This window comes from Hylaeus anthracinus, unplaced genomic scaffold, assembly GCF_026225885.1.
Source record: "Hylaeus anthracinus isolate JK02 unplaced genomic scaffold, UHH_iyHylAnth1.0_haploid 12000, whole genome shotgun sequence".
In the NCBI taxonomy this organism is placed as follows: Eukaryota; Metazoa; Arthropoda; class Insecta; order Hymenoptera; family Colletidae; genus Hylaeus; species Hylaeus anthracinus.
Window position 1 is genome coordinate 1,922,247 of NW_026534347.1, and position 26,396 is coordinate 1,948,642.

Consider the following 26,396-nt stretch of genomic DNA (forward strand, 5'->3'; position numbering starts at 1 on the left):
GCGCATGTGCCGCGGTTTTATCGCGTTATCGTTTTAATTATAACATCTGCCACAGATTGATGGCACAAAAATATTAACTTTTCTTGAAATCATTGTTTTACACGAAGAGGAGAACACCACCACTGTGTAGAGCTGAAAAAATTACTAATTCCTGTAACGTTTTTCTTTCGATTAAGGAAAGGGATATGTTATTGAGGATACATTGAACTATATTCATACAAATTTTTATTGAAAAATACTAAAAAATGACATAGTTATCAATTTGTTTGATCCATCGCAGTGACGTTTTCTCTTAGGTATGCGTGGTACTGGATGACAAAAGTGAACGACGCTCGTGCAAGAATCGTCGACGATACTTTCGATGCAAAAAGAGACGCAAGCATTCCTTCTGGTTCTAAACTTTTATCCGGCGCTTCCTCCTGATATTCAATTATGCGATATAAAACGTAGAACCGATAAGAGTAGCTCGTGCAAAAGGAGAATCGCACGTTTTATTGGGACGGTATCGGACGGAAACGACTCGAAAGAGTACGGAATTTGCGGCAAGCAAAAACGGTACAGGGAAGGATGTGGATACGATCAAATCGAAAACAACTTTAGGAGATACGAAATAAGCATGGGGCAATAAAAGCTCCAAGCATTGAAGCTCTCGTGCTCGCTGCAGAAGTTAGCGGTAAGAGGTAGCAGAGTATTATTGGCCGCATGTGCGGTAATGCGGCCGTTTAAATTCTTTCGCTGAAGGTACGACTTCCGGAATATTCGTCGAAGACGACGAGTAAACTTAGAAGTCCAGTGTATTCCTTACAATTGCATTTTAATCGCGTGAATCTCAAGGGAAGCTTTCGAGCCAAACGTAATATGTTTAATACGTAATTAACGTTCATATGAAAGTTAACGTTCGGTACCACGATTGCAAAGCGTATATCTTTAAAAATTATCTTTGGATAGTTAGGAAATTATCGATAATATTGCTAGCGAGTATTAATGATGACGTTACCAATTTTTTTTCTACCAGGTTTCTTCCCAATTCGCTTTGTTCTTATTGTTTATTAACTTTTTGCATATAAATTATGGATCTTGGTACTCGTGGAAGATAGTATAGATCATAAGCAACGTTCAAGAACCGGTGTTGATATGATTTCGATTGAAATTGAACAGTTATAAACGTTTTATTTATTTATTTCGGCGATTAGTAGGGGCAAAATTTGAATTTCGCGCGTGGCGCCATCTAGCGGTTGGATCAGGGAAGCTCCAGTTTTGTAATAGGATAACAGAACGCTAGTGGAGGTCTACGCTTGAGATTGTGCGAGAGAGAAAGATACACCGTGCGAGAAGGATAGAAATAGCCGGCGACGGTATCGCCATCTAGCGGTTGAATCAGGGAAGCTCCAGTTTTGTAATAGGATAACAGAACGCTAGTGGAGGTCTACGCTTGAGATTGTGCGAGAGAGAAAGATACACCGTGCGAGAAGGATAGGGAGCACCGACCCTATAAACGGCAGTGCGCATGCGCAGAGTACACTCAATTGTTCATCGATTGTTTATCGATTATTTACGAATAATTCATGAACTTTTGCATACTCAAATTAAAGCTTAGGCTTCTAAGAATCTTCTCTTATAAGTGGATCGAATCATTATGCACTATTTAAATAGTTGTAAACAATCTAAGACAACCGTAGTTCCAAAGTAGTTCTGACTACGCCACCAGTCATTGCAATTATCGTTAATTAATCAATATTAGATACATAATTCATGCAGTTTGGCACTCGTGGAAGGTAGTTTGGATCCTTGGCAACATTCAAGGACCGTTTTCGATAGGATTTTCATTGAATTGAAATAATTAGGAACAATTTTTGGAAACGGTGCGCGAGTACGTCCGAGTATTGGCGACAGATGGAACGTGTCCTTGACTCGAAATTCGTTGACAACTCGTTAATAACAATTAAAATCGTAACGAAAATGGTCCTTGAATGTTGCCAAGGATCCAAACTACCTTCCACGAGTGCCAAACTGCATGAATTATGTATCTAATATTGATTAATTAACGATAATTGCAATGACTGGTGGCGTAGTCAGAACTACTTTGGAACTACGGTTGTCTTAGATTGTTTACAACTATTTAAATAGTGCATAATGATTCGATCCACTTATAAGAGAAGATTCCTAGAAGCCTAAGCTTTAATTTGAGTATGCAAAAGTTCATGAATTATTTGTAAATAATCGATAAACAATCGACGAACAATTGAGTGTACTCTGCGCATGCGCACTGCCGTTTATAGGGTCGGTGCTCTCTATCCTTCTCGCACGGTGTATCTTTCTCTCTCGCACAATCTCAAGCGTAGACCTCCACTAGCGTTCTGTTATCCTATTACAAAACTGGAGCTTCCCTGATTCAACCGCTAGATGGCGCCACCGGCGCGGAATTAATATTTTGCCCATACTAATCGCTGAAAAACGTTTATAACTGTTTAATTTCAATCGAAATCATATCAACACCGGTTCTTGAATGTTACTGATGATTTATACTGTACTGCGAGTACCAAGGTCTACTATTTATATGCAAAAAATAACATACACAAGTGTTAAAGAAGGTAGCTACTAATATTTCGCCCTTGCCATCTTGAACTCAAATAACAGGTCGGCGTGTATCGGTCTATTTAAATTTCCGCAAAATGTCTGCAGAAAATTTGGAAATGTTTCACAAAAGAGCAGCTGCAGCGGTGAGTTATGATATTGATTTATAGTTACTGCATAAATATTCATCCGCAAAAATGTAATCTTTTACCGAGGAACATTTCTAGGTTATAGTAATCGCATGTACACATTGCAGGAAGAAGAGATAGCTTTTTTAAAGCAAGAAATCGAGTTTCTACGAGAAAATATTACATCTAATAATTCCAAATTGAACTCTGCAGCTAAAGATGAATACACGAAATTAGAGCAGGAAAATATCAAATTAAAGCATAGAGTAGCTATACTTAAAAGGGTATGTTTATAACTATTAAATGAATATAGAAAATGTATTATATCTATTACTTTTATTTGTACTTCTGTTAAACAGACTATTGAAACTGATAGAGCAAAAATGCAAAGTGGAACAAAAGCTGCACCAACATGTGCAAAGAGTATATATGCTGCTTTATCTGAATTATTTGCAGATGCTATTTCTACTGCTTATCCAGATGTTCCTAATCCTCCAGTAATTTTAGCATACAGCAATAATGAAAAATTTGGGGATTATCAATGTAACAGTGCTATGCCACTTACTAAATTACTTGGTAACAGTGGTGAGATATTAATATAAATAAGAATTCATACCAAAGTATTATCAATATCAATGAAAGCATTTTATGTATACAGGTATTAAAACATCTCCACGCGATGTTGCACTTAACATAATGTCAAAAGTAAAAGATTGCAATTTAATCTCTCAAATGAATGTTGCTGGTGCCGGTTATATAAATATATTTATAAAACGAGAATTTGTACAAACAATGTTAGGTAATTTAGTAAAAGCAGGAAAAGCGTTTCCACCGTACGTAAAAAAACAAAAAGTTGTTGTAGATTTTTCTAGTCCTAACATTGCTAAAGAAATGCATGTTGGACATCTAAGATCCACTATAATTGGTGAAAGTATTTCAAGACTCTTAGAATTCTTAGGACACGATGTGCTTAGAATAAATCATGTTGGTGATTGGGGCACCCAATTTGGAATGTTAATAGCTCACCTTCAGGATAGATTCCCAGACTATTTGACTGTGTGTCCACCTATTACAGACCTTCAGGTAATTTTATACAATACAATTATATAATTCATTAAAAATTGCTACCAACTATATATTCTGAAAATTTTAGAGTTTTTATAAAGAATCAAAGGAAAGATTTGATAAAGATGAAGAATTTAAGAAACGTGCATATAACTGTGTTGTCAAGTTACAAGCATTTGACCCTGACATGACAAAAGCATGGCAACTGATTTGTGATGTTTCTAGAAAAGGTGAAGTTAACTACATTATTTAAATTAAAAATAAAATAAAACATTATTTTAATTTTTCTTGTTTACTTTAAATACAGAGTTCCAAAAGTTGTACGATCGATTGGACATTAAATTAATAGAAAGAGGTGAATCTTTTTACCAGAAACGTATGGAAGCAATAGTTAAAGAATTAGACGAAAAGGGATTATTAGAGGAAGACGAAGGACGAAAAGTAATGTGGGGCAAACGTGACAACGAAATACCTTTAACTATCGTAAAATCTGACGGTGGTTTTACATACGATACTTCAGACATGGCAGCCATTAAACAACGAATAGAAGAAGAGAAAGCTGATCGAGTAATTCATATTAATTTTATGAGTCAATATTATATTTTGTGAAATCATTTCTATTATTTTATAATTTATTATAATTTTTACAGGTAATATATGTAACAGATGCTGGCCAAGCTATGCACTTTCAAGTATTAAAAAGCTGTGCAGAACGAGCGGGAATTGTAAAAAGTCATCATCGAATAGACCACGTCGGATTTGGTGTAGTTCTTGGTCAAGATAAAAAGAAATTTAAGACCCGATCCGGTGATACAGTAAAATTAAGTGATTTATTAGATGAAGGTTTGAAAAGGACACTTCAAAAATTGAAAGAAAAGGAACGTGACAAAATTCTCACGGCAGAGGAATTGAAAATAGCTCAAGAATCTATTACTTATGGATGTATAAAGTACGCAGATTTATCGCATAACAGAAATCACGAATATGTATTTTCTTTCGATAAAATGCTCGAGGATAAAGGGAATACAGCAGTATATTTGCTGTATGCTCTAACCAGAATATGTTCTATCGCGAGATTAGCTAACCTTTCGCGCGAGAAATTACAAGAACATGCACAAACTACTCCCATTTCATTGAAGCATGAAAAGGAGTGGAAATTAGCTAAAGTATTAATCAAATTCCATGATATATTAATTAAAATTACGGAAGATTTGTACTTACATACATTATGCGAGTATTGTTACGAAATCTCATGCGCGTTCGCAGAGTTCTACGATAATTGTTATTGTATTGAAAAAGACAAAGAGGGAAAATTAATAAATGTACATATGGGGCGTATGTTATTAATAGAAGCTACTGCAATTATCATGGAAACATGTTTTTCAATATTAGGTCTAAAACCAGTTACACGTATGTGAATATATTCATACAAACATATAATGTAAAATTATAAGAAAAAAACATTCTTCAAGAATTGCAAAATAAAAATATACTGCTTTCATTTCACTGTAAAATGTTTATTAAAAAATATTGCATTATATCATGAATTTTCTACGTAAATTTCATCATCCTCATCGTATCAACCTGTTGTATTTGTATTACATATACATCCCGAAGGACTATCGCTCACTAAGCCGCTCAATGAGCGGGTTTAAATACTAGTGGCGCCATCGGTGGCAAAATTCCCAAATTTGTAGTGAAAAATAGTTTGCGGTATTTCCGCTAGATGGCGCCATTAACTAAAGAACCAATAACTATTGCTAAATTAAATAACTATTCATCAAAATGATAAATTTTATATATTAACTAATATATTGTAGTATTATAAAGCAAAGAAACGTATTAATTACGCATTTATGAAAAAAAAAAGAATTATTTATTAAATGTATTGGTAGCGCCATCTTAAACTAATAACGGGAACTATTTTCACTACACACTTAGGCATTTTGCCACCGATAGCCCCACTAGTATTAAAACCGCCGCTCAGTGAGCGGCTTAGTGAGCAGTACCTTTTGGATACACCCAATATGTACTATAAGACTACCACAGTTACAGTATCAGTATTCTACCGTAGTATCAATACTGTATCATAGTGCATGTCTCCGCGTGTTCACCATAAAGACATTAATATTTATTGTCTGTTATTATTAACAAAATGGTAGTTATTATTATTTTGTTTCGAATAGAATAATTACTTTTACTACTGTGTTATGTGAAAATTTCTATTAAAATAAAAAGATAGTGTTAATGCACTTCATACCGGCAAACTTAACAGCTGTACTAAAAGTTTAAATATATTTGCAATTGTTTATTATTAATATTAATTAGAAATACAAAAATATATTGCCATTTTAAAATAAATAAATTTTCATTGATAGGCAATAGAAAGGAAAGGAACATTTAAAGTAGAATATCTTCAAAATATTGAAAAAGAGATACAAGCCAAATGGGAAGCTGATAAAGTATATGAGGAAGATGCTCCTTTAAAACCTAGAAAATCACCAGAGGAAAAATTTTTGGCAACTTTCCCTTTTCCTTATATGAATGGGAGACTTCATCTTGGTCACACATTTTCATTATCTAAATGCGAGGTGATTCTTTGATAAAAACATACCAAGAACAAGATATTTTATATAATTAGTTCATAGAAATTGATTTAAATTATATTGATTTAATAACTTTATAGTTTGCTGTACGTTACAATCGTTTATTAGGGAAGAAAGTCCTTTTTCCATTTGGTTTCCATTGCACAGGTATGCCCATCAAAGCATGTGCAGATAAACTTAAAAGAGAAATGGAATTATATGGTTATCCACCACAGTTTCCTGAAGAACAAAAAGCAAAAGAAGAAGTCATGGATGATATTATAATAAAGGACAAAAGTAAAGGAACAAAGGTAACTTAATTATATTCAAGATGTTCATGTCCTATATTTCAGTAAATAAATAATTTTAGAGCAAAGCTGTTGCAAAGACTGTTAGTGCAAAATATCAATGGCAAATTATGCAAACCCTTGGTTTGGAACATGAAGAGATAAAGAATTTTGCTGATTCTGAATATTGGTTAAACTATTTTCCACCTCTTGCTGTTCAAGATTTAAAATCAATTGGATTACATGTAAGTTAAACATCTTTGTGAAGTAAATACTATAATTTAAAGAAATAATGTAAATGTTTAGATAGATTGGCGCAGAACATTTATTACAACTGATGCAAATCCATTTTTTGATTCATTTGTACGGTGGCAATTTGAACATTTAAAAGCAAAGAACAAAATAAAATATGGGAAAAGGTATACAGTTTATTCACCAAAGGATGGGCAACCTTGTATGGATCATGATAGATCAACAGGAGAAGGAGTAGGACCACAAGAATACACATTGATTAAAATGAAATTACAAGAACCTTATCCTACAAGCCTGAAGTCCCTTTCTGGCAAACCAGTTTATTTAGTAGCTGCCACTCTGAGACCAGAAACAATGTATGGTCAAACAAACTGCTGGATTCATCCAGATATGAATTATATTGCATATACTCTGTCAAATGGAGATATTTATATATCAACAGAAAGAGCAGCACGGAACATGGCCTATCAAGATTTCTTTAAAGAGGAGGGAAAGATATCAATTGCCTTAAAACTTACTGGAAAAGATATACTAGGATTACCTGTAGAAGCACCTATTACAATTAACAAAATAATTTACACTTTACCAATGATGACTATCAAAGAAGACAAAGGTACCGGAGTTGTTACTTCTGTACCTAGTGATTCTCCTGATGATTATGCAGCCTTAATGGACTTAAAAAAAAAACAAGCACTGAGAGAAAAATATGGAATAACAGACGAAATGGTGCTACCTTATGACCCGATACCTATTATCGACGTGCCCGAATTTGGTAATTTATCTGCAGTAATTGTGTACGATAAATTAAAAATTCAATCTCAAAATGATAAGGCTAAATTACTGGAAGCAAAAGAGATGGTATATCTTAAAGGTTTTTACGATGGCGTATTATTAGTAGGTAAATACAAAGGAAAGAAAGTGCAGGATGTTAAAAAACAACTACAAAAGGAATTGATAGATGAGGGTAAAGCGGTCATATATTACGAACCGGAAAAAACTGTTATATCTAGATCAAACGATGAATGCGTGGTAGCTTTATGTAATCAATGGTATCTGATTTATGGAGAAGAAAGTTGGAAAAAAGAAGCAACAGTGGCCTTAAATAACCTCAATACCTTTCATGACGAAGTGAAAAGGAATTTTATGGCATGTCTTGATTGGTTACGCGAATATGCATGTTCACGAACTTATGGACTTGGTACTAAATTACCATGGGATGAAGATTGGTTAATAGAATCCTTGTCAGATTCAACGATCTATATGGCTTATTATACCGTTGCGCATTTGTTACAAGGGGGCACATTTAAAGGCGATAAACCTAATACATACAACATAAAGGCAAATCAAATGACACCAAAAGTATGGGATTACATTTTCTTCAAGGATGCTAAGTTTCCAAAAACAGATATACGAAAAGATGCCTTAAATCATATGCGACGCGAATTTCAATACTGGTATCCGGTAGATTTGAGAGTATCTGGGAAAGATCTCGTACAGAATCATCTCACATTTTTCATTTATAATCACGTTGCCGTGTGGTCTACGCAACCCGAATTATGGCCAAAAGGAATAAGAGCAAATGGACATTTACTATTAAACTCATCTAAGATGTCAAAATCTGAAGGTAACTTCTTGACACTTGCGGAGGCGGTAGAAAAATTTTCCGCGGATGGTATGCGACTCTGTTTAGCTGATTCTGGTGATTCGATCGAAGATGCTAATTTCGTAGAAAGTATGGCGAATGCTGGAATTCTTCGATTGTATAATTTCATCGAATGGGTCAAAGAAGTATTGGCATCAAAGAGTACCTTTAGACAAGGAAAGCCAGATACATTCAATGATAAGGTCTTTGAAAGCGAAATGAACTTAAAAATACGAGAGACTGGAGATAATTATTCGAAAATGCTGTATAAGGAAGCGTTAAAGACAGGATTCTTTGAATTGCAAGCAGCAAGAGACAAGTATATACAGCTGAGCGCGTTAGATGGTATTAATTGGACATTGATTATGAGATTTATAGAACTTCAAATTATTCTTTTGTCTCCGATTTGTCCGCATGTAACAGAACATGTATGGAAACTTATTGGGAAAGAAGGAAGCATATTGAATGCTAGGTGGCCTCAGATAAGAGAAATAGACGAAATTCTCATAAAATCGTCTGAGTATCTTATGGATGCGGCACATTCGTTTAGACTTCTTTTAAAAAGTTATATGACACCAAGGAAAACCTCAAGCAATAAAAATGGAACAGCAATAGAAAAACCTACAGAAGGCATAATTTGGGTAGCTAAAACCTACCCTTCTTGGCAAAGCACTGTTTTAACTACCATGAAAGATTTGTACCTTGTGAGTAATTATTACGAAATACATTTGAGAAATACCAAATTTTCCTGTTTAAATTAAAACGTTTTATATTAAATTACGTTGCAGAAGAATGGCAATAAACTACCAGAAAATAAAATTATTGCAGTAGAATTGGGTAAATTACAAGAATTAAAAAAATACATGAAGCGCGTTATGCCATTTGTACAGGTTATAAGAGAAAAAATGGAACTTATTGGATTAAGTGCACTTAACCTGACTTTAGATTTTGATGAATTCAAAGTTCTTCGGGATAACAAGAGTTATCTTGAAAATACTTTAGATGTAAGTAATATACATTTTCCATTTATTTTTGTAAAAGTTTTTTATATTTATTAACTTTTGGGTTTATCTAAATTCAGTTGGATACTGTTATCGTAAAATATACTGATGAAGCTCCTGAAAAAACGAAGGAAGAATGTTGTCCAGGCTCTCCATATATGAACTTTTTTTGTAAACCTGGAGTTACAGTATGTGTTATAAATCCGCAAAAGTGCAGCGGTTTATTAAGGTTATATATAAAGATCGCAAACGAAGACAGTGTAGCGAACGTCATATCGCGAATATCGAAAGAAAACAAACAAATAAAGGGTACGTAATTATTACGTAGTATTAAAATTAAATATTATAACATAATTTATTTCTTCAGATCCGTCATCAGTTTTTTTATACCGTTATAACGATCCTCTCCTGGGATCCAGAATAAAACCAATTTGTGATGATATTTTAAAAGGTAAAACTGAAATACCTAAGAATTCCACATTTCATGTGGACACAGAAAATAAAACTGTTAAAGTAAGTGTGCAAGGTAGCGTATATGACATCGGTAACGAACTAATATATACAGTTCAATCTGAGAAAAACTGAAATATAAATATATATATTTATAATTTTTTGTAATGATAATAAATTTAGTTCATGTTCGTATCAATATTTATTTATACATTATTCGAATCTTACAGTATGATTTCATTAATAAACATGTACAATTATACTTTAAAAAATTATTTTTATTGTAAAAAGTGTAAAAAAGTATTTTGATATTTAAACTTTTGAAAATACATTTTTATATAGTAGTACATGTAATGCATATGGTTATTTATATATTACATATGTACAATAAGTCTTAGACGTCTTTCATATATTTTTCCAATTTTCCACTTCCGCTCGTATTTTCTTTACATCTGTATCATGTGTTCTACAACATCCACCTATATACCTTACACCCAAATTAAGCCATTCGTGTATATATTGGTGTAATGTATCTCCTCCATCCTTTCTTATCCAACCAGCTTCTACTGTATATTTTTCACCACTGTTAGGATATACTACTAAAGGTATAAATTCTTGTTTACAACTTCCATTAATTCCTTTCAATAAAGAAGCTACACACTGTGGTGCAATACAATTAACACCAACTGCTAATATTTGTCCTGGTAAAGCCATTTTATGACACTGTGTTACAACATTTTGAAAGTTAGAACCATCAGCTATGCTCTTCCCATCGTCACGACAAGAAAAAGACAACCAAGCCTTTATGTTTGGAAACTCTTTTAATAAACAAAGCAGTGCTTCTGCCTCCCGTTTACATGGTATTGTTTCTATTGCTAACAGATCTACACCACTCTCAATCAATTTACTAATACGAGGCCTATGCCAATCCATGAGAATTTTCTCTGACACAGAGGAGCAATATTTACCAGTGTATTCTGAGGCATCATGTAAACAGGCACCGTATGGTCCAATAGATCCAGCTATCAATGGATTTTCATTTACAACATTCTCTTTGTTTTCGATTTCTTTGTTATATAAATCTACAGCTACTTTAGCATAATCTACAGCTTTACTAAATAAATTAAGGCTTTCCTTTTCTGTCATATTCATATATTTCGAAAAACCATCTATAGACGCCTGATAAGTATTGGTAAGAATTATGTCAGCTCCAGCTCTTAAAAAATCCAAATGTGTAGAGATAATAGCTTTAGGATTTGTGACAAGAAATCGTGCTGTCCACAAGGGATCCCCGTCTATTACATCACCTACGTGAGTTGCTAATTGTGTAGAAAATCCACCATCTAATACTCGTACTTCTTGCATGGTTTGCTTTTAATTATCTTCAATATTATACTAATAATAAAATATAATCAGTCCATGTAACGAAATGTAACACCTAATTTAGAAAATTATAAATCGTACAATTTTCCTCAATAGCGGTGCGTACGTCGCAACTTAAATAAATAGTATCACCGAAACTAGTTTCACGCACGTCTTTGATGTTTAAATGTTTCTAAAAGACTGAGGCAATACTTTCCATGGAACGCACTTATTCCAAAGTCCATATGAAATCTGAGATAAATATTAAAGTGAACAAAAATTTAAAAATACTTGTTCCAAGATTACTTGGTAAAGATTATTTTTTGAACCTACGACGCGAAGACCCATTATATCAACGAGATCAAATCTCGTCACGTGTTTGCACATGTACTATAAATTACACATTTCATGCTGCACATAGCATATGCAATGTTTTTAACTGTTTCCATCTGTATCTAACATGAGTCTGATAAGTTTAGTCAATATTTATTTTAAAATATCTTTCAGCAGATAAGTTTTATGCTACTTCAACGACGATAATAAATTTAGTTTCTCGTAGTACATTTCGTATCGTTAAAATGTAGTTTAGAAGAAGTAAATGAAAGAAAACAATTACTTTTGGAAAAAATTATATTTTTATAAACAGTAATTATTAATTTTTAATCTTAGATACAAAATGGTGAAAAATAGGATTGAGTAATGAACACAAATTATTGACTTTTAATTTTGATACAATCAATTAATCCATTGCTTCCTTCTTTTTCTTGTAACTGTTTACTTCCTTTCTGATAGATTTTATATTATCTGCATATATTCTACAACAACCTCCAATGTATCGTATTCCAAGATCCAACCATTCAGGAATAAAACTTTCAAATGAAGTACAATTTTCATCTTTTACCCATCCCTCAATTGAGTATATTTCTCCATTATTAGGATATGCTATTAATGGTATAAATTCATTTTCTCCACCTTTATTAATATTTTTTAATAGAGGAGTTACATCTCTTGGAGCAATGCAATTTACACCAATGGCAATTATTTGTCCTGGTAAAGCCATCTTATAACAGTGTGTAGCTACTTCTTGAAACCTGCTACCATCCACTATATTTTGACTGTTTCTTTTGCAAGAAAATGAAAGCCATGCTTTGACATTTGGGTATTGTTTTAAAAGTTCAACCAATGCCTCTGCTTCTTGATAACAAGGTATAGTCTCTAATGCTAATAATTCTATGCCAGCATCTATGAAAGCATCAATACGTGATTTATGCCATTCCATCATAACTTTACAAGGTACAGTTTTGCCATAAGCTCCATTATATTCTGAACCATTATGTAAACTAGCTCCATATGGTCCACAAGAACCAGCAATCAAAGGTTCTTTATTTTCAACATCATTATTCCCTGCTATTTCGTTTGTATAATCATTAATAGCTCTCTTAGCAAGATTAACAGCTTCATGTAACAATTTTATGCTCTCATCTTCAGTTATAGATAAATATTTCGTTAAACCAGATACTGAAGCTTGATATGTATTCGTTTCTATAATATCTGCACCTGCTCGCAAAAAATCTAAATGAGTAGCATAGACAGCATCAGGATTTGTTGCTAAAAATCGCGCTGTCCACAATGGATCACCGTCGATCTTCGCACCGACATGAGTAGATAATTGCGCCGAAAATCCACCGTCCAATATCTTAACATTCACCATTTCTTTTAATATTTTTCTAAATCCAACGTTCTACTAAAAGTACTTATCTTTTTTATCAAAAATTCAAAATCGAAATCAACATTTAAACACGTACAATGTAGATATTCGAACTGACTTGGTACTCACGATGTAAATAATTCTCACGATGAAACTAAACCGGTGACACGACAATCTCGTATCACCCGTTCGTAAATTGATTACGATAACCTTAATACATTATTTGTAGACTCGAATGTTTATCGTTCTCTGAAGAAAACATCGTTTCCTATTTTTTTTTCAAAAATTATTGTTCACAAATGAATATTATTCGTACGTAACACAACACATTCGTACAGTAGTAAAGAATTTAGATCGCGCGAAAAATGATTGACGTATGCTTCGTTTTAAATTTCTGGAAAGTTAACAAGTACCTGTAACCCGACTAAATCTAAACGCGCAAAATTGGTTACTGATAATCTTATGAACTTTGCTTTTGCGTTTCTTTCTGATGAAATTTATAGATGTTTAAGTCTCGTCGAACAAACAGAACGATACTTGCAAGTTGTATAGTAAGAGCTCTGTACAGAAGTTTTTATCGAATTATTTTAACATATTTAAACTTAGAATCGTAATTAAAAAGTGTAGAAATATAACATTTACATAATTAATATTCGCTAGAAAGGAATTTGAATCTATTCTACGTGGATATTCGAAGGTAAAGCTTCATTCATAGACATTTTGTTCTTTTAAATAGTTATGTATTTAAGAGGGATTTTAAGTATATCAGAAGTAAATGCTTTGTCTCCTGAGCAATTTGAATGGCTTTTTGGAAATGTGGTGGAACATCATCCAAATGCTGCACAACAGGTAGCATCTATGAGGCCATTTACATCAGTTAGACATCTCAAAAATTCGTTTTATGAATACCTGGAAAAATTAGATAGTAATGGTAATTTATATAATTTTTCCTTTACAAGACAGTACTTCGAGAGAATAATAACTTTTCGTAATATTAATTTTTAGGAAAGGAAAATGTATTACTCAGATATCCAGATTTACCGGGAAAATATGCGGAAGGGTTAGCTACAATTGATTCCGAATTCGAACGAGAAAATGTACCACTTCAAATTATGTCAAAGGAAGAAAAACAGTTATTAGGTAGTTATAATAACTTGTAAGTAAAATAAAAAAAATTAAATCAGATGATGCGTGAATAAGGAATCAGCAAATATGACATACTATTGCTATTGTAGGTACAAGGAAAAATTCCGTTTTCCATTTATAATATGCATTAGTAAAAATGAAGTACAAACAATTCTTTCATCAATACAAATTCGTTTGCAAAATACAAGACACAATGAATTGAATGTTGGTATTCATGAAGTTAAGAAAATATGTAATAATAGAATAGATGATCTCATATGGTCAGATGTGTGATAATATGTTTTTTAGAATATGTTACGAAAATGTAAGATGTAAACATTTATTACTTGATGTATTCAATAATACAGAGACAATAATAAAAATGTTAAATTAAGATTTATTTATAATATTCCAAGACTTTTTTCAATAACTGCATGAGGCTGACCCATTTGTTCTCTGAATTCAGGTGTGTTGAGCACATCTTCAAACCTAAAGATACAAAAAGCAAAGTATTATGAATGAATGTTTTAATGGTAATTAATAAAACAGTTTACCCTATTTCCTCATCCCGTCCAAGTAAAACATCTCTCATCATATTTGATGATGGTAAAAATGGAAGTCTACCAATACTTTCTGTGGCTTTTAACTCCATTGCTAAACGCATTGGAGCATGTATCCCTTGTGTATTTCTAAGCAATATCATATTCATACGATCGCGATTTTGTTGATACTGCAAAATGCAATAAATGCATAAGATATTAACAAAATTATCGTAATTTTTAACTGCACATGCTTACATTTCTTTCAGATGCTTCTATAGGATGAGAATAACCTATACTTTGCCTAGTTGCTGATAATCTGAAAAATAAAAATGGAATAATAAGTTTAAAAGTTCACATAAAGAAACTTGTTTCTTAATGATAATATTTAATCATCTATTAATTCATACCCTGAAACCATAGGATTAGGTACACCATAATTATCATTGTGAATGTTGAACTCATCACTGACAGTTGGTTTTGGAACGATCGATGGTAACCCAAAACTCTAAAATTCAATAATATTCGAATATATCGCATTATAAAATACAATTGGTCTTTAACTTATAATTATTTCCCTTAACTCGTAAAATATAATACTGCAAACATTTCTATTCACATAACCTTATTCAGAAAGAAGAGTACACTTCCTAAATATGCAATTGTTACAATTATTTTATTGAACTTTCTTTAATAGTTAGGAAACAATTACAATCAATATTATTTATTACCATTATTTCTGAGGTGTATGTAATTCCAGTTTCTACAAAAAGCAAAAGTCACTTTATAGAATTCACAATGTTATGCACTACGTTCGAAAACTCATCGAAATACAACTTGACGTTTTACATGTGCAAGTCAGAAATAAAATCATAGATGGTATACAAGACAGACCTAACATCGAATAGTGTTTTCTAACACAAAAACTATATTATCGATGTAGCAGCAACTATCATGGAGTAAGAAGAGTAAAGAAATATCAATCACCTCGTTTATGTTTAGGTTCAAGTCATCTAATATTTCTATGAATTTCTATTCATTTATGCATATTTGGCGCCAACAAACGCCATCTTGTATCAGCTGATCACATTCAATTCATTTGAAATTGTAATATTTTAAACACTCTGTACATTGTCTTCAATTTGAAACAAGTATGTTTGAATTGAAATAAGATGCTCGAAAATTCATTCCTCCTTAGTCAAATTTTGTTGAATATTCTGCTTTCGTGACATGTTTCGGTTAGTGTTTTTATGAGAGTAGTTACGACAGTCATTGATAAATGATTCCATTGAGAAGCGGCTTGAAAGATAATATGTTGGCAGGTTGGCACGTCTCTTGTGTGTAACATACGTGAGTCGTAACTGGTCTTCGCACGAGGAGTACAGAGTTGAATCTTGCGAATTTGAACGCGGTTTCCTTAAATTAAAAATGAAGCCGAAACCAGAACTGACAACTGTGTCAACGTGGGTTAAATTGCAACAATATTTCGACGCAAATGGATCGACAATCAAAATATACGATCTTTTTCAACAAGATCCTAAACGTTTCGAAAAGTTCAGGTAAGCTTTCGTCAGTCCTTGACATATGACCTTGACTTGACCTTTCCAAGTTTGTTCACCGACAACTAAATTTACATTGTTATAATAATAATTTTTCTGTCTGTATTGTCCATTTGTAGAATTAAAATAACTGACTTCTCCATTTTTTTTTTTTTTAGTTCGTATATATTGTGTAATACCTTAATTACCTGACTTGCAATAGTTTTCTTTTAAATTCTTTTTTATTTCGAATCTCGAAAAATTCAAATGAACGTCAATTAAACAATTGCAATAAAATCTTTTTTACCTACATTGAAGAAACATAATTTTAATTCAATATAATGACTTTTACTAATATTTCATATGTTATGTAGTCTAGAAATTCCAACTCCTAACGATGGTCCAATTTTACTTGATTACTCCAAAAATCGTCTCACTGAAGAAGCATTTAAGTTACTACTGGACCTTGTATGTATTTTGAAATTATATGAATATTAAAATTTTATTAATCATAAAAAAAAGATTGCATAATCAATTTTAATAATAATTATTGTATTTGTTTATAGGCACGCGAACGAGAGATAGAAGATGCAAGAGATGCTATGTTCAAAGGAGAAAAGATTAATTTCACTGAAAACAGAGCAGTTCTACACATTGCTTTGCGTAACAGATCTAACAGACCTATAATGGTTGATAATAAAGATGTGATGCCAGATGTGAATGCTGTATTGGAACACATGAAAGAATTTACTAATGAAGTATATTATTTTTAAATACAAAATCGTGCTACTATTAATGAACAATTATTTTTCATTTAATAAATGCTCTTTGTGTTAAAGGTCCTCTCAAAAAAATGGAAAGGTTTCACTGGCAAATCAATTGAAGATGTTGTTAATATTGGAATAGGTGGTTCAGATTTGGGTCCATTGATGGTGACAGAAGCATTGAAAGCATATCATATTGGGCCTAGAGTTCATTTTGTTAGTAACATAGATGGAACTCATATAGCTGAAACTCTAAAAAAATTGAATCCGGAAACTACTCTCTTCATAATTGCATCAAAAACATTCACTACTCAGGAAACAATTACAAACGCTACCTCTGCTAAATTATGGCTTTTGGATGCTTTGAAAAATGTTAGTGAGAAGTAAAAGTAATAGTTTTTAAATAGACTACGCGTACAAAAACAAATATTTAATTACGAAATCTATGTTCTTTAGGATGCGGCAGTTGCATGTCATTTCGTAGCATTATCTACTAATAATCAGAAAGTCAAAGAATTTGGTATCGACGAAAAAAATATGTTTGGATTTTGGGATTGGGTTGGAGGACGTTATTCTTTATGGTCGGCTATTGGTTTATCGATCAGCTTGTCCATCGGCTTTGAAAATTTCGAAAAACTATTAAGTGGAGCACACTTCATGGATCAACATTTCTGTTCTGCTCCATTAGAAAAAAATGTGCGCACACTTTAATTATTACCATTACCGTTGAAATACTATACGTTCAATGAAATATTACTTTTCAGGCACCAGTTATATTAGCTTTACTCGGTGTATGGTATCACAATTTCTATAAAGCTGAAACGCACGCATTATTGCCATATGATCAGTATTTGCATAGGTTTGCTGCATATTTCCAACAGGGTGACATGGAGAGTAATGGGAAATACGTTACTCGCGCAGGAAAAACTGTAACTTATAATACAGGTGAATATTTGAAAAAAAAATTCTATGATTTTACTATAATATTTGAAATGTTAAAAATTCCAAATTGAAGGTCCGATCGTATGGGGAGAACCCGGTACCAACGGACAACATGCATTTTATCAGTTACTACATCAAGGTACTAGACTCGTACCTGGTGATTTTATAATTCCAGTACAATCGCACAATCAGGTACCGTTACAGTTAATAAATAAATTAATTTTTATTTAAAACTATTTTCTTTATTTTAATATAAGATGATGCAATAACGTAGAGAAATATCATTTCAGGTCCAAGGAACTCTTCATCACAAAATATTACTTGCCAACTTCTTTGCACAAACTGAAGCTTTAATGAAGGGTAAAAATGAGGATGAAGCACGAGCTGAATTACAGAAGGCAGGAATGAGTCCCGAGCAAGTGAATCTATTATTGCCGCACAAGATGTTCCAAGGAAACAGACCTACCAATAGTATTCTCGTGAAGAAAGTAACACCTTTTACTCTTGGAGCTTTAATTGGTAAATTTAATACCCCATTTAATTTAAATATGTTATTTAGTTTAATTATGTATACGTGTCTTATTTTTAAAGCGATGTACGAGCATAAGATTTTCGTACAAGGCATTATGTGGGATATCAATTCGTTTGATCAATGGGGGTAAGTACAAATCTTACTTGTTATACATTTACCTTCATCAAAACTTCTTTATAAACTCATATATTTATGACACATACATATTCAAAATGATTAAAAATGAAGACCTATAATATTTTTATAAACATATTAAACACATTTTTAATTAGACATGTTTCGGTGTATGATGTTGAAACACGGCAAACAATAATGAGGCATGCCATCACAATCTTTACAAAATGTTACAACTTTCACCGATCTGTTTTTCGCGAATTGTCTTCCAAACTTCTTTACATTTTCTTCGTAACATCGTCTACATTGTCGTCTTGCCCGCCACGCTTTTCCTTCCTTGGTTTCCATTTCGTGACGTTTTACCGTCGCATTCGTTGAAGGTGAAGGTAAAACATCCTGATCCGTACGTGCAGTCAAGCACATAACTATTTTTCTTTTAAAATCCAAACACGATATACGTGTATTTTTCTTGCTATTAAACATTATCATCGCATTAACTACCGATGTATTCAATAAAACTTCGAATGCCAGCCTTTTGTACCACTTAATTGTTTTTCGTAATTCATTGATATGTGACGACATCTGGTTTGACTGATCAATGTACGACTTCCCTTCGTTGTAATCTATAATAATTTTTGGTTTCAAATATGAATTGCCATGTCTTGTTGTGGCGACCATTTCAGTCGAATGTTTCGTAGAAAGAATATATACTTCCTCTTTATCTTTTAATTTGAAAATAATAATTCCATCTTTATTCTCTTTTACAATTATTTCGCCTGGTTTTAAAATCTTCGATTTCATTTCCGTAGGAATACTACGATAAGTAGTTCTTAGCGTTCCGATCAAGTAAGTGTCGACCTCGATTAATTTTTTAGCCAAGTCAATATTTATGTAACAATTATCTGTACACAGTACGTGTCCTTTGCCTATTATATTTTCACATAAAGACATTACAATACTCGTGGCAATTGTATTTTGTCTCGTACTAGTTTTTCCAGGATGTACTTGTAAACTATATGTATATCCCGATGTAGTGCATAATTTGATCAATTTAATCCCATGTCTATACTGCTTATCTTTTATATGTTGCCTATATATAATCCGACCATGGAATGGAATTATCGATTCACTTACGCAAACGATTTCACCTGGAGTAAAATATTCTTTAAAATTTGTATTCAATGCGTCGATTAACTCTTTTATTTTAAGTAATTGGTTCTCTGGTTCGTCGACTTGTTTGTTTTCGGCAAACTGGATCATCCGTAGTAACATTTCGAATCTATTTCGAGACATTATAGCGCGCGGAAAACTCTGTTCAAAACATACATCTTTTGACCAATACAAATGTACAGTTGGCAGCTTTACAAGACCCATCCACATAATTAAACCAAAAAATCTTTTAATTTCACATTTGTCTGTTGAATACCAGGCACTCAGACGATTCGATTTATTGCTTGTTAGTACTTCGTTCGCGTACAAATTTGTCTGACATGCTATGGTTTCAAATATTTCATCTGTGACCAATAACGAATAAAAATCGATTGGTTCTTGGCATGTTAAAACTTTACTATTGGATGTGTCGATGCCTGTTGTATATAGAAAAGGTTTCAGACGAGGTTTTTTTTCAACAGGATCGAACCATTCTTCATTAATAGCGTTACGATTACAGTTATCAGAACTACTATCTTCGTAATCACTTTCCCTTTCGTCATCAGACGATATTTTACGACGTTTTGACAATAACAAATACATTTCACATGATGAATCACTCAAATCGCTACTTTCTTCCGACGACATTTTTTTTCTTATATTGGCCTATGTTTTGTATTATGATAAAAATCGACACGGCGTAATACAGAATTTTATTACGTCTGACTCAGCATTCTATGTTTACGCCGAATCTTTGATGACCAATGCTAAACGTTCCGTTCACGCCGCATCGGTCACCGGTGACCAATGCTTAACGTTCAGTTCACGCCGCGCCAGTCATCGGTGACCGACGATAAAAATAAATCAAAATCAAATGTATTTATTAATGAATCTTATTCCAATAGCGTTGAATTGGGAAAACAGTTGGCGAAAGTAATCGAACCTGAATTGGAAACCGGTGCAGCAATTACAAGCCACGACTCATCAACAAATGGATTGATTGCATTTGTCAAAAGCAACAGATCTTGAATCATATGAAATTATATGAGAGAACAATTTAGTAATTAAGAATTCTATTTAAGGTTACGTTAATGTGCGGATTATTAGAATGTACATGTAGATGATCGCAAATATCTAAAAAAAAAAACGTAATTTCAGATGAAAACGATGTTCTTGGCGTTAAATTTTACTGATTTTAATGATTTATATATCGCAATTATAAGTTGTTACATAGTATATAATATATACAACAATTGTTGAGTGGAATAATATTGTTTTGCTTTTATGCTACTTATTATTATATTGTTTTTATAAATATTTAATAAATAATATATGCACAACGTTTCTTATCGTTCTGTTTACATTGCTACTTTGATTTTTATATTTCTTGTATTATTATCGCATTTGTGTTTGTTGTTTATTTTATGTTGCATTTTTAAAGTTGGTATATATTGTAGATGCTACATAATATCAATAACAGAAGAATTCATTAACGAGTGCGTCTGAATTGGTTTGAATTACGCTTTCATTATTCACTTGTGCATTACGTATTCAACATGTGCGCAAGAACAAGAGATACGACGGAAAAAGAGTGACCTTTTTGCGACTAACGCCCATTTCCCACTATTTTCCACGGGAAGAGTGAGAAGGTGTGGTTATTGATGGTGTAAAAACGTGTTTCGTGTTCTATCAACAATGGAAGTTTTAATAAAAAAGTACGAGTACTTTGAAGAAAGAATATTACAGAGCTTGAAAAATAATGGCATAGAACATCGGTACGTGGACTCAATTTGCATGAATGTAAAGAGCGACGTGACCTAACCTAGAAATTTATTAAAATGTTCTTATTTGTAGTATTTACGTTTTATGCTCGTGAATGTGTATTTTTTATAGCAAACATTATTCACTTTTCAATGAGATAAATTGAAAAACCTTGTAGTTTAGTTAACAAATAAAGTTTATTTTTTAGATACTCATGATTTGATACATTCTTACTAAATGTTTGATACTGTACTATGTATGTAAATAATATTAAATAAATTCGTTTAGATTGTCAATATTTGTAATGTAATATGAAACACATGATCCTTTAAAAACAATATTTATAATTTTCTTGCAGTGCTTATTATAATAAAAGTATGTTTGTAAAGAATGAACCTGAATGAACTATATGATAGTCTTAAATTATCATGTCAGATAAATTATATTAATTTGCATTTAAAGATTTCAAAAAATATTTTCAGGATAAAAGCTAATAGCGGATTATGGCTTGGAATATTAGTAGGCTTAAGTGCAATTTTAACTATCCTGAAAGAAGATGCCAGTTACTCTGAAATTTGCCTCATTTCAGGCCTTACAGGCATCGGTCTTCTCATTAGTTGTACATGTTTATATTTAAGATTGTCAACAGAACAAGTTGCAGTCAGAGATTTTCAAGTAATATATTTTTTACCAGCTCTAATAACATCCATGTTGTATCTTCTAATAGCAAATAAAGGTATACCAACTTACAAATTATTTATTAATAAAAAATCATTTATATGTACTATTTTAATTAAATTTTTATGGTAATAAATAAGAGCAGGATTACTAGTGAGTGTGACATGGGGCTTAAGTGTAGCAAGTTTAGGTACATGGGGTGTTCTGCAATTGATGTCAATATTTCCTGGTTGTTTTACACTTGGAGAGGCAACAGCAGTGATACATGGTTGCATTCTTTTCCTAATGTCTGTTGTAACAAATTTGCCATTACGGTATCATTTACCACCAATTCATGATGATGATATTGCTACAGTTTTAGTACAGGTACTCAAAGGGAATTTTTCAGACATAATTAATTGTATATACTTAATTGTTAATTAGTAAATAATTTTAGGTTGCAATGCTATATGTAATATCAGTTTGCATAATATCTGGATACTTCAAAACATTTCGTTCAACTAAATGCTTTTACATAATGACAATCACTTTGTTATTAATCATATATTTGCCATTAATATATATTATGCTGGATCAAAATCCTATAGTGTGGTTACTTTCATTTATTTTCAGTAAAGCAAGTAAGGTATGTTTTTATGATAATTCTTATTATTTGTCACATAAATGTAAAATTATTTCTAATGTCTTTAAATATTACAGACCATTTTAATTGGTTACTGGGCTGTATGTCTATCTCTTGGCATAATTGCTATTGGATACCAGACATTATTAAATATTCATGCAACAACTTCTACTAGAAAAATTTTCCACTTATTAGCTGTACTTGTATATATACCTGGTTTAATGTATGAACAAATATTCCTGTATCTTGCTAGTGGTATGGTAATGGGATTATTTGTATTTCTTGAGGTACATTACTTTGAATAAAAACTTTTTTTTAATTACAAGAGATTACACATGCACACTGTACTTGTATAGGAGTGGGTGTTAAACAATTGCTATGATTACCATTTATTTTTAGCTGATACGGTGTTTGAGAATACCACCTCTTGGAGAGGCATTACAACAAGGATTTTCAGTATTTGTAGATGAAAAAGATAGTCTTATTTCTTTGACACCTTTATATTTACTCTGTGGTTTATCTTTCCCACTTTGGATGCCTACCAATAACGTTCCATTATTAGCTTTGCTCAGTGGTGTCCTGACAGTTGGAGTAGGTGACACTGTTGCTAGCTTTGTTGGTAATAAATGGGGTTCTCACAAATGGACTAATTCGAATAAAACGATCGAAGGAACGATCGGTTGTATTTTCAGCCAAGTTGGATTAATATGTATTTTAACATCTATGGGTATGTAATTATTATATTGCTATCTGCCATTTTTCGATTACATGTTACCTCTGATAAAATTAATGTAAATTTTTTCGAATAGGTTATGTAAATAGTGGTTGGTTATTTTTGAGAAGCATATTATTTAGCGTTGTCGTGTCGCTTATCGAAGCGCACACGAACCAAGTTGATAATTTAGCTTTACCTTTGTTGATGTACGTTTGTCTAACTCTTTAGACTTGTAACAAGGACAAATCCTGAGACGGACAATAGTAGTAGTAACTATTCCGAGAACGACTGAACTATATATATTTTAATTGTTCAGTACAAAATTGAACCAAAAGCATCGCGCTTACTTCATTAATTTACATCTTTATTTGTTTCTTTACATTTGAGAGAATGCATATATATTTTCTGTTGTACATAGTTCTATTTTCCCGAAATTGTTTTTACGTTAACGCATTTCGTTATAAATAACATTAAAAACTAGTTACTAGTCAAAAATTTCCGAGGTTCTTCGTAACTTTTGCTTTCTCGTTACTGTACAGTTTAATATTCTAATATTATTTAAAAATGTATACATATACTAAACAAAATTTTAGGTTGTTATTTTAGGTTTCAAACAAGTAGGAGAGAAAATTATTAACATAATGACCACTGTTACGAGATGTGTTAATTAGTATCTATGCAAAAGTGTTCATATTTGTACATAAATAGCGCTGCGATTATGCCCGCGTAAGCCAAACATAGCTCATTTGTTTAGAAAAAAATCAGAGTTATGTGTAAAAAAGAAGTCTCAATTATTCATAATTTTTTACGTAATTACCTAATTCGCTACTGTATACAATTTGTGTAGAAAAGATGACTGTGTGCCTGTAACGTTACACTTACACACGTAATTTGATACTTTGTAACGCATACTTTATTCATTCCTATCGACGCATTTTTATATTCCGCCCGAATGAAACTGTGAACGAAATTTACTTTTATTAATAAAATATTTTTATAACTGTGTACGTGTTGGTGTTTATTGTCCTCTCTTTTATCAGGAAGAAGACTGAATGACTTAAACATAGAGGGTGATTTTGAGAAAAAACTCTATCGATTAATTTCATTCCAATATTTTATTGACCACACAGCCTTAAAATCTGACCGTACACAGCATGTCATCATACGCCGTGTCCATACGCGTACATCAAATCGCGGAATGCGTGAAAAGCACTGGTTGCTTGTTAATTAGGTTGTTATGACGATTGTGCCAAGTTTTCGCTAAGAAAAATGTCAGTACTTTCCTTCTTTAAAATAATGTGTATTACGATTAACGAATGTCACCCAAATCATACTTGAATCAAAATTCATTGTTTTTAGCGACACAGTATTTCGTACGCGAAATATGCATCTAAAAATCATTCGATTTCACGAACAATTTGTAGATTCGTACAAACTGATGTGCAATTATATACTTTCTTTATTAACATTTTTCTTCGCGATTAATTCACTTGTACTTGTCTCTAAACGACATCTGTAAACATTATTCACGTGATAATTACCGTGGATGCTCGATATTTTGTATATTTATACTCGTGAAATTGTTATATGTATGGCTATATTTTTTCGTTATTTATCGATGGTGCTGTTAGACATTTTTATTTCTAAAAATACATTTTATATAATTGCCAATTAACTTTTCCACTTAAAGATAGCGAATTGTACGAAAGAGGAAGAAATAAGTTTTAAGGTTTTCCAAGGTTCGAATCATTAAGATAAGAATCATTTAATCCTTCGCCCCTCTCAATCTCTGCACGAGTTTACAAAATCTCTACGATTGGGAATATTTTAATTTCCTGCGTAAATAGTGTTTCAGTGGAAAAGAGGAAAAGTGTTCAACGCGCATGATCGATTCTTCTTCTTGTATCTCACGTACACGTGAGTTTCGTTAGAAGAAGACCTGGTCGAAAGAAAACGAATTTGCGATTGCGAAGATAAAATGAAAAAAGGAAAAGTAAGAAAAGGGGAAACAAGACCGGTGATTTTCCAGCATTCCGTGTCGACGTTCAATATGTTACAGTATATCTGCCGATCTCGAGAAGCTCTTTTCAACGTTTCACAGATCGCGCATCTTGTTCGATGATGATCGAGCAATATGGGAATCGACGAGAAAGTAAACCAAGCTCGACGAGAACGGCAGAGGATATTTACGAGATGTACTTGCTACGTACTACTTATTATAGTCGTTTCTTATATACTTGTATCTGTAATTGTATAGCAATTAAATAAATATTCTGAAACTCTTGATCGTGTAATGCCGTTTTGTGTTGTCCGCCGCGATCTTGCGCGCAGCGATACAGATCGTATGGTTTCTTATCTTTTCTTCCCCCTACTGTACTTAGTATGTAAATTTTATGTATTCGGTGTATCTCTCGAGTCTTTGTGTGATATATTGCGACGTGTCTGTCATTACTTTCGTTACTTGGTGCTGATTCGTACCACTTTCGTCGTTGCTTCTTCGTTTTCTCGCAAAGAATCGGTCTTCCTCTTTGCTTCAGCCGGTCCCCCCTGGTCTTTTCGTTACTATTTTTCTCCATTTTTTTTTTTTGTGCAAAGAAAGGACGATGGAGCGTACAGTTGCTATAAAAAAACGTGTGATCGGTTTGGCGACTTTTACGCGAGCGCGCGTGTGTGTATACATCTTATTTGTCACGTTTATTCTGCAGGCAAATGACATCAACTGTGTTCAACTTCTATTTCATTTTTACTAACGATAAGCGGCGAGGCAATTATTTGTTTCATTTATTTAACTTTATTATGACTTCGTAGTGCTTAACGACGAGGTTTATTGTTCGATTCTCAATTATTGTTTATACGTTTTGTG

At 32.5% G+C, this 26,396-nt stretch overlaps 9 protein-coding genes across 13 annotated transcripts; 5 read left to right on the forward strand and 4 right to left on the reverse strand.

Moving 5' to 3' along the window:
- Positions 1-2,409: 2,409 nt before the first annotated feature.
- LOC128890097 (arginine--tRNA ligase, cytoplasmic) lies at positions 2,410-5,300 on the forward strand. The gene is made up of 7 exons (XM_054148310.1): positions 2,410-2,720; positions 2,831-2,986; positions 3,062-3,287; positions 3,361-3,785; positions 3,856-3,997; positions 4,075-4,334; positions 4,418-5,300. The coding sequence occupies exons 1-7, from the start codon at positions 2,673-2,675 to the stop codon at positions 5,183-5,185; spliced, it is 2,025 nt and encodes a 674-aa protein (XP_054004285.1). The 5' UTR covers positions 2,410-2,672; the 3' UTR covers positions 5,186-5,300.
- A 116-nt stretch (positions 5,301-5,416) lies between these two features.
- Positions 5,417-10,331, forward strand: LOC128890094 (leucine--tRNA ligase, cytoplasmic). 2 transcript variants are annotated; one of them, XM_054148304.1, is made up of 8 exons: positions 5,417-5,925; positions 6,146-6,358; positions 6,454-6,663; positions 6,723-6,884; positions 6,946-9,237; positions 9,322-9,537; positions 9,615-9,843; positions 9,902-10,331. In XM_054148304.1, exons 1-8 carry the CDS (start codon positions 5,923-5,925, stop codon positions 10,117-10,119), a joined length of 3,543 nt encoding a protein of 1,180 aa, XP_054004279.1. In that variant the 5' UTR covers positions 5,417-5,922; the 3' UTR covers positions 10,120-10,331. The 2 variants fall into 2 exon arrangements, with proteins under 2 accessions (XP_054004279.1, XP_054004280.1); XM_054148305.1 differs by lacking the exon at positions 5,417-5,925 and having other exon boundaries at positions 6,222-6,358; positions 6,521-6,663.
- On the reverse strand, positions 10,163-11,806 carry LOC128890109 (uncharacterized). The gene is made up of 2 exons (XM_054148328.1): positions 11,449-11,806; positions 10,163-11,379 (listed from the first exon to the last, which is right to left on the reverse strand). The coding sequence occupies exon 2, from the start codon at positions 11,347-11,349 to the stop codon at positions 10,390-10,392; it is 960 nt and encodes a 319-aa protein (XP_054004303.1). The 5' UTR covers positions 11,350-11,379; positions 11,449-11,806; the 3' UTR covers positions 10,163-10,389.
- Positions 11,807-11,958: 152 nt separating this feature from the next.
- LOC128890107 (homocysteine S-methyltransferase-like) lies at positions 11,959-13,394 on the reverse strand. 2 transcript variants are annotated; one of them, XM_054148327.1, is made up of 2 exons: positions 13,184-13,394; positions 11,959-13,090 (listed from the first exon to the last, which is right to left on the reverse strand). In XM_054148327.1, exon 2 carries the CDS (start codon positions 13,055-13,057, stop codon positions 12,086-12,088), a length of 972 nt encoding a protein of 323 aa, XP_054004302.1. In that variant the 5' UTR covers positions 13,058-13,090; positions 13,184-13,394; the 3' UTR covers positions 11,959-12,085. The 2 variants fall into 2 exon arrangements, with proteins under 2 accessions (XP_054004302.1, XP_054004301.1); XM_054148326.1 differs by having other exon boundaries at positions 13,173-13,394.
- Positions 13,395-13,579: 185 nt separating this feature from the next.
- On the forward strand, positions 13,580-14,579 carry LOC128890112 (2-oxo-4-hydroxy-4-carboxy-5-ureidoimidazoline decarboxylase-like). Of its 2 annotated transcripts, none has more exons than XM_054148333.1 (3): positions 13,580-13,985; positions 14,060-14,194; positions 14,290-14,466. In XM_054148333.1, the coding sequence occupies exons 1-3, from the start codon at positions 13,793-13,795 to the stop codon at positions 14,319-14,321; spliced, it is 360 nt and encodes a 119-aa protein (XP_054004308.1). In that variant the 5' UTR covers positions 13,580-13,792; the 3' UTR covers positions 14,322-14,466. The 2 variants fall into 2 exon arrangements, with proteins under 2 accessions (XP_054004308.1, XP_054004307.1); XM_054148332.1 differs by having other exon boundaries at positions 13,587-13,985; positions 14,060-14,210; positions 14,290-14,579.
- On the reverse strand, positions 14,506-15,560 carry LOC128890114 (proteasome maturation protein). Its single transcript, XM_054148335.1, has 5 exons — positions 15,450-15,560; positions 15,129-15,226; positions 14,977-15,037; positions 14,734-14,909; positions 14,506-14,668 (listed from the first exon to the last, which is right to left on the reverse strand). Exons 1-5 carry the CDS (start codon positions 15,450-15,452, stop codon positions 14,581-14,583), a joined length of 426 nt encoding a protein of 141 aa, XP_054004310.1. The 5' UTR covers positions 15,453-15,560; the 3' UTR covers positions 14,506-14,580.
- Positions 15,561-15,657: 97 nt separating this feature from the next.
- Positions 15,658-21,101, forward strand: LOC128890098 (glucose-6-phosphate isomerase). 2 transcript variants are annotated; one of them, XM_054148312.1, is made up of 11 exons: positions 15,658-15,677; positions 16,041-16,277; positions 16,631-16,724; positions 16,823-17,014; positions 17,096-17,392; positions 17,477-17,716; positions 17,785-17,965; positions 18,036-18,154; positions 18,253-18,481; positions 18,554-18,620; positions 20,663-21,101. In XM_054148312.1, exons 1-11 carry the CDS (start codon positions 15,673-15,675, stop codon positions 20,784-20,786), a joined length of 1,785 nt encoding a protein of 594 aa, XP_054004287.1. In that variant the 5' UTR covers positions 15,658-15,672; the 3' UTR covers positions 20,787-21,101. The 2 variants fall into 2 exon arrangements, with proteins under 2 accessions (XP_054004287.1, XP_054004286.1); XM_054148311.1 differs by lacking the exon at positions 15,658-15,677 and adding an exon at positions 15,934-15,956.
- Positions 18,632-20,656, reverse strand: LOC128890099 (piggyBac transposable element-derived protein 4-like). Its single transcript, XM_054148313.1, has one exon. The coding sequence runs from the start codon at positions 20,403-20,405 to the stop codon at positions 18,759-18,761; it is 1,647 nt and encodes a 548-aa protein (XP_054004288.1). The 5' UTR covers positions 20,406-20,656; the 3' UTR covers positions 18,632-18,758.
- A 100-nt stretch (positions 21,102-21,201) lies between the features above and the next one.
- Positions 21,202-24,540, forward strand: LOC128890101 (dolichol kinase). Its single transcript, XM_054148315.1, has 7 exons — positions 21,202-21,532; positions 22,001-22,254; positions 22,342-22,562; positions 22,633-22,821; positions 22,896-23,105; positions 23,218-23,545; positions 23,628-24,540. The coding sequence occupies exons 1-7, from the start codon at positions 21,453-21,455 to the stop codon at positions 23,759-23,761; spliced, it is 1,416 nt and encodes a 471-aa protein (XP_054004290.1). The 5' UTR covers positions 21,202-21,452; the 3' UTR covers positions 23,762-24,540.
- Positions 24,541-26,396: the final 1,856 nt, after the last annotated feature.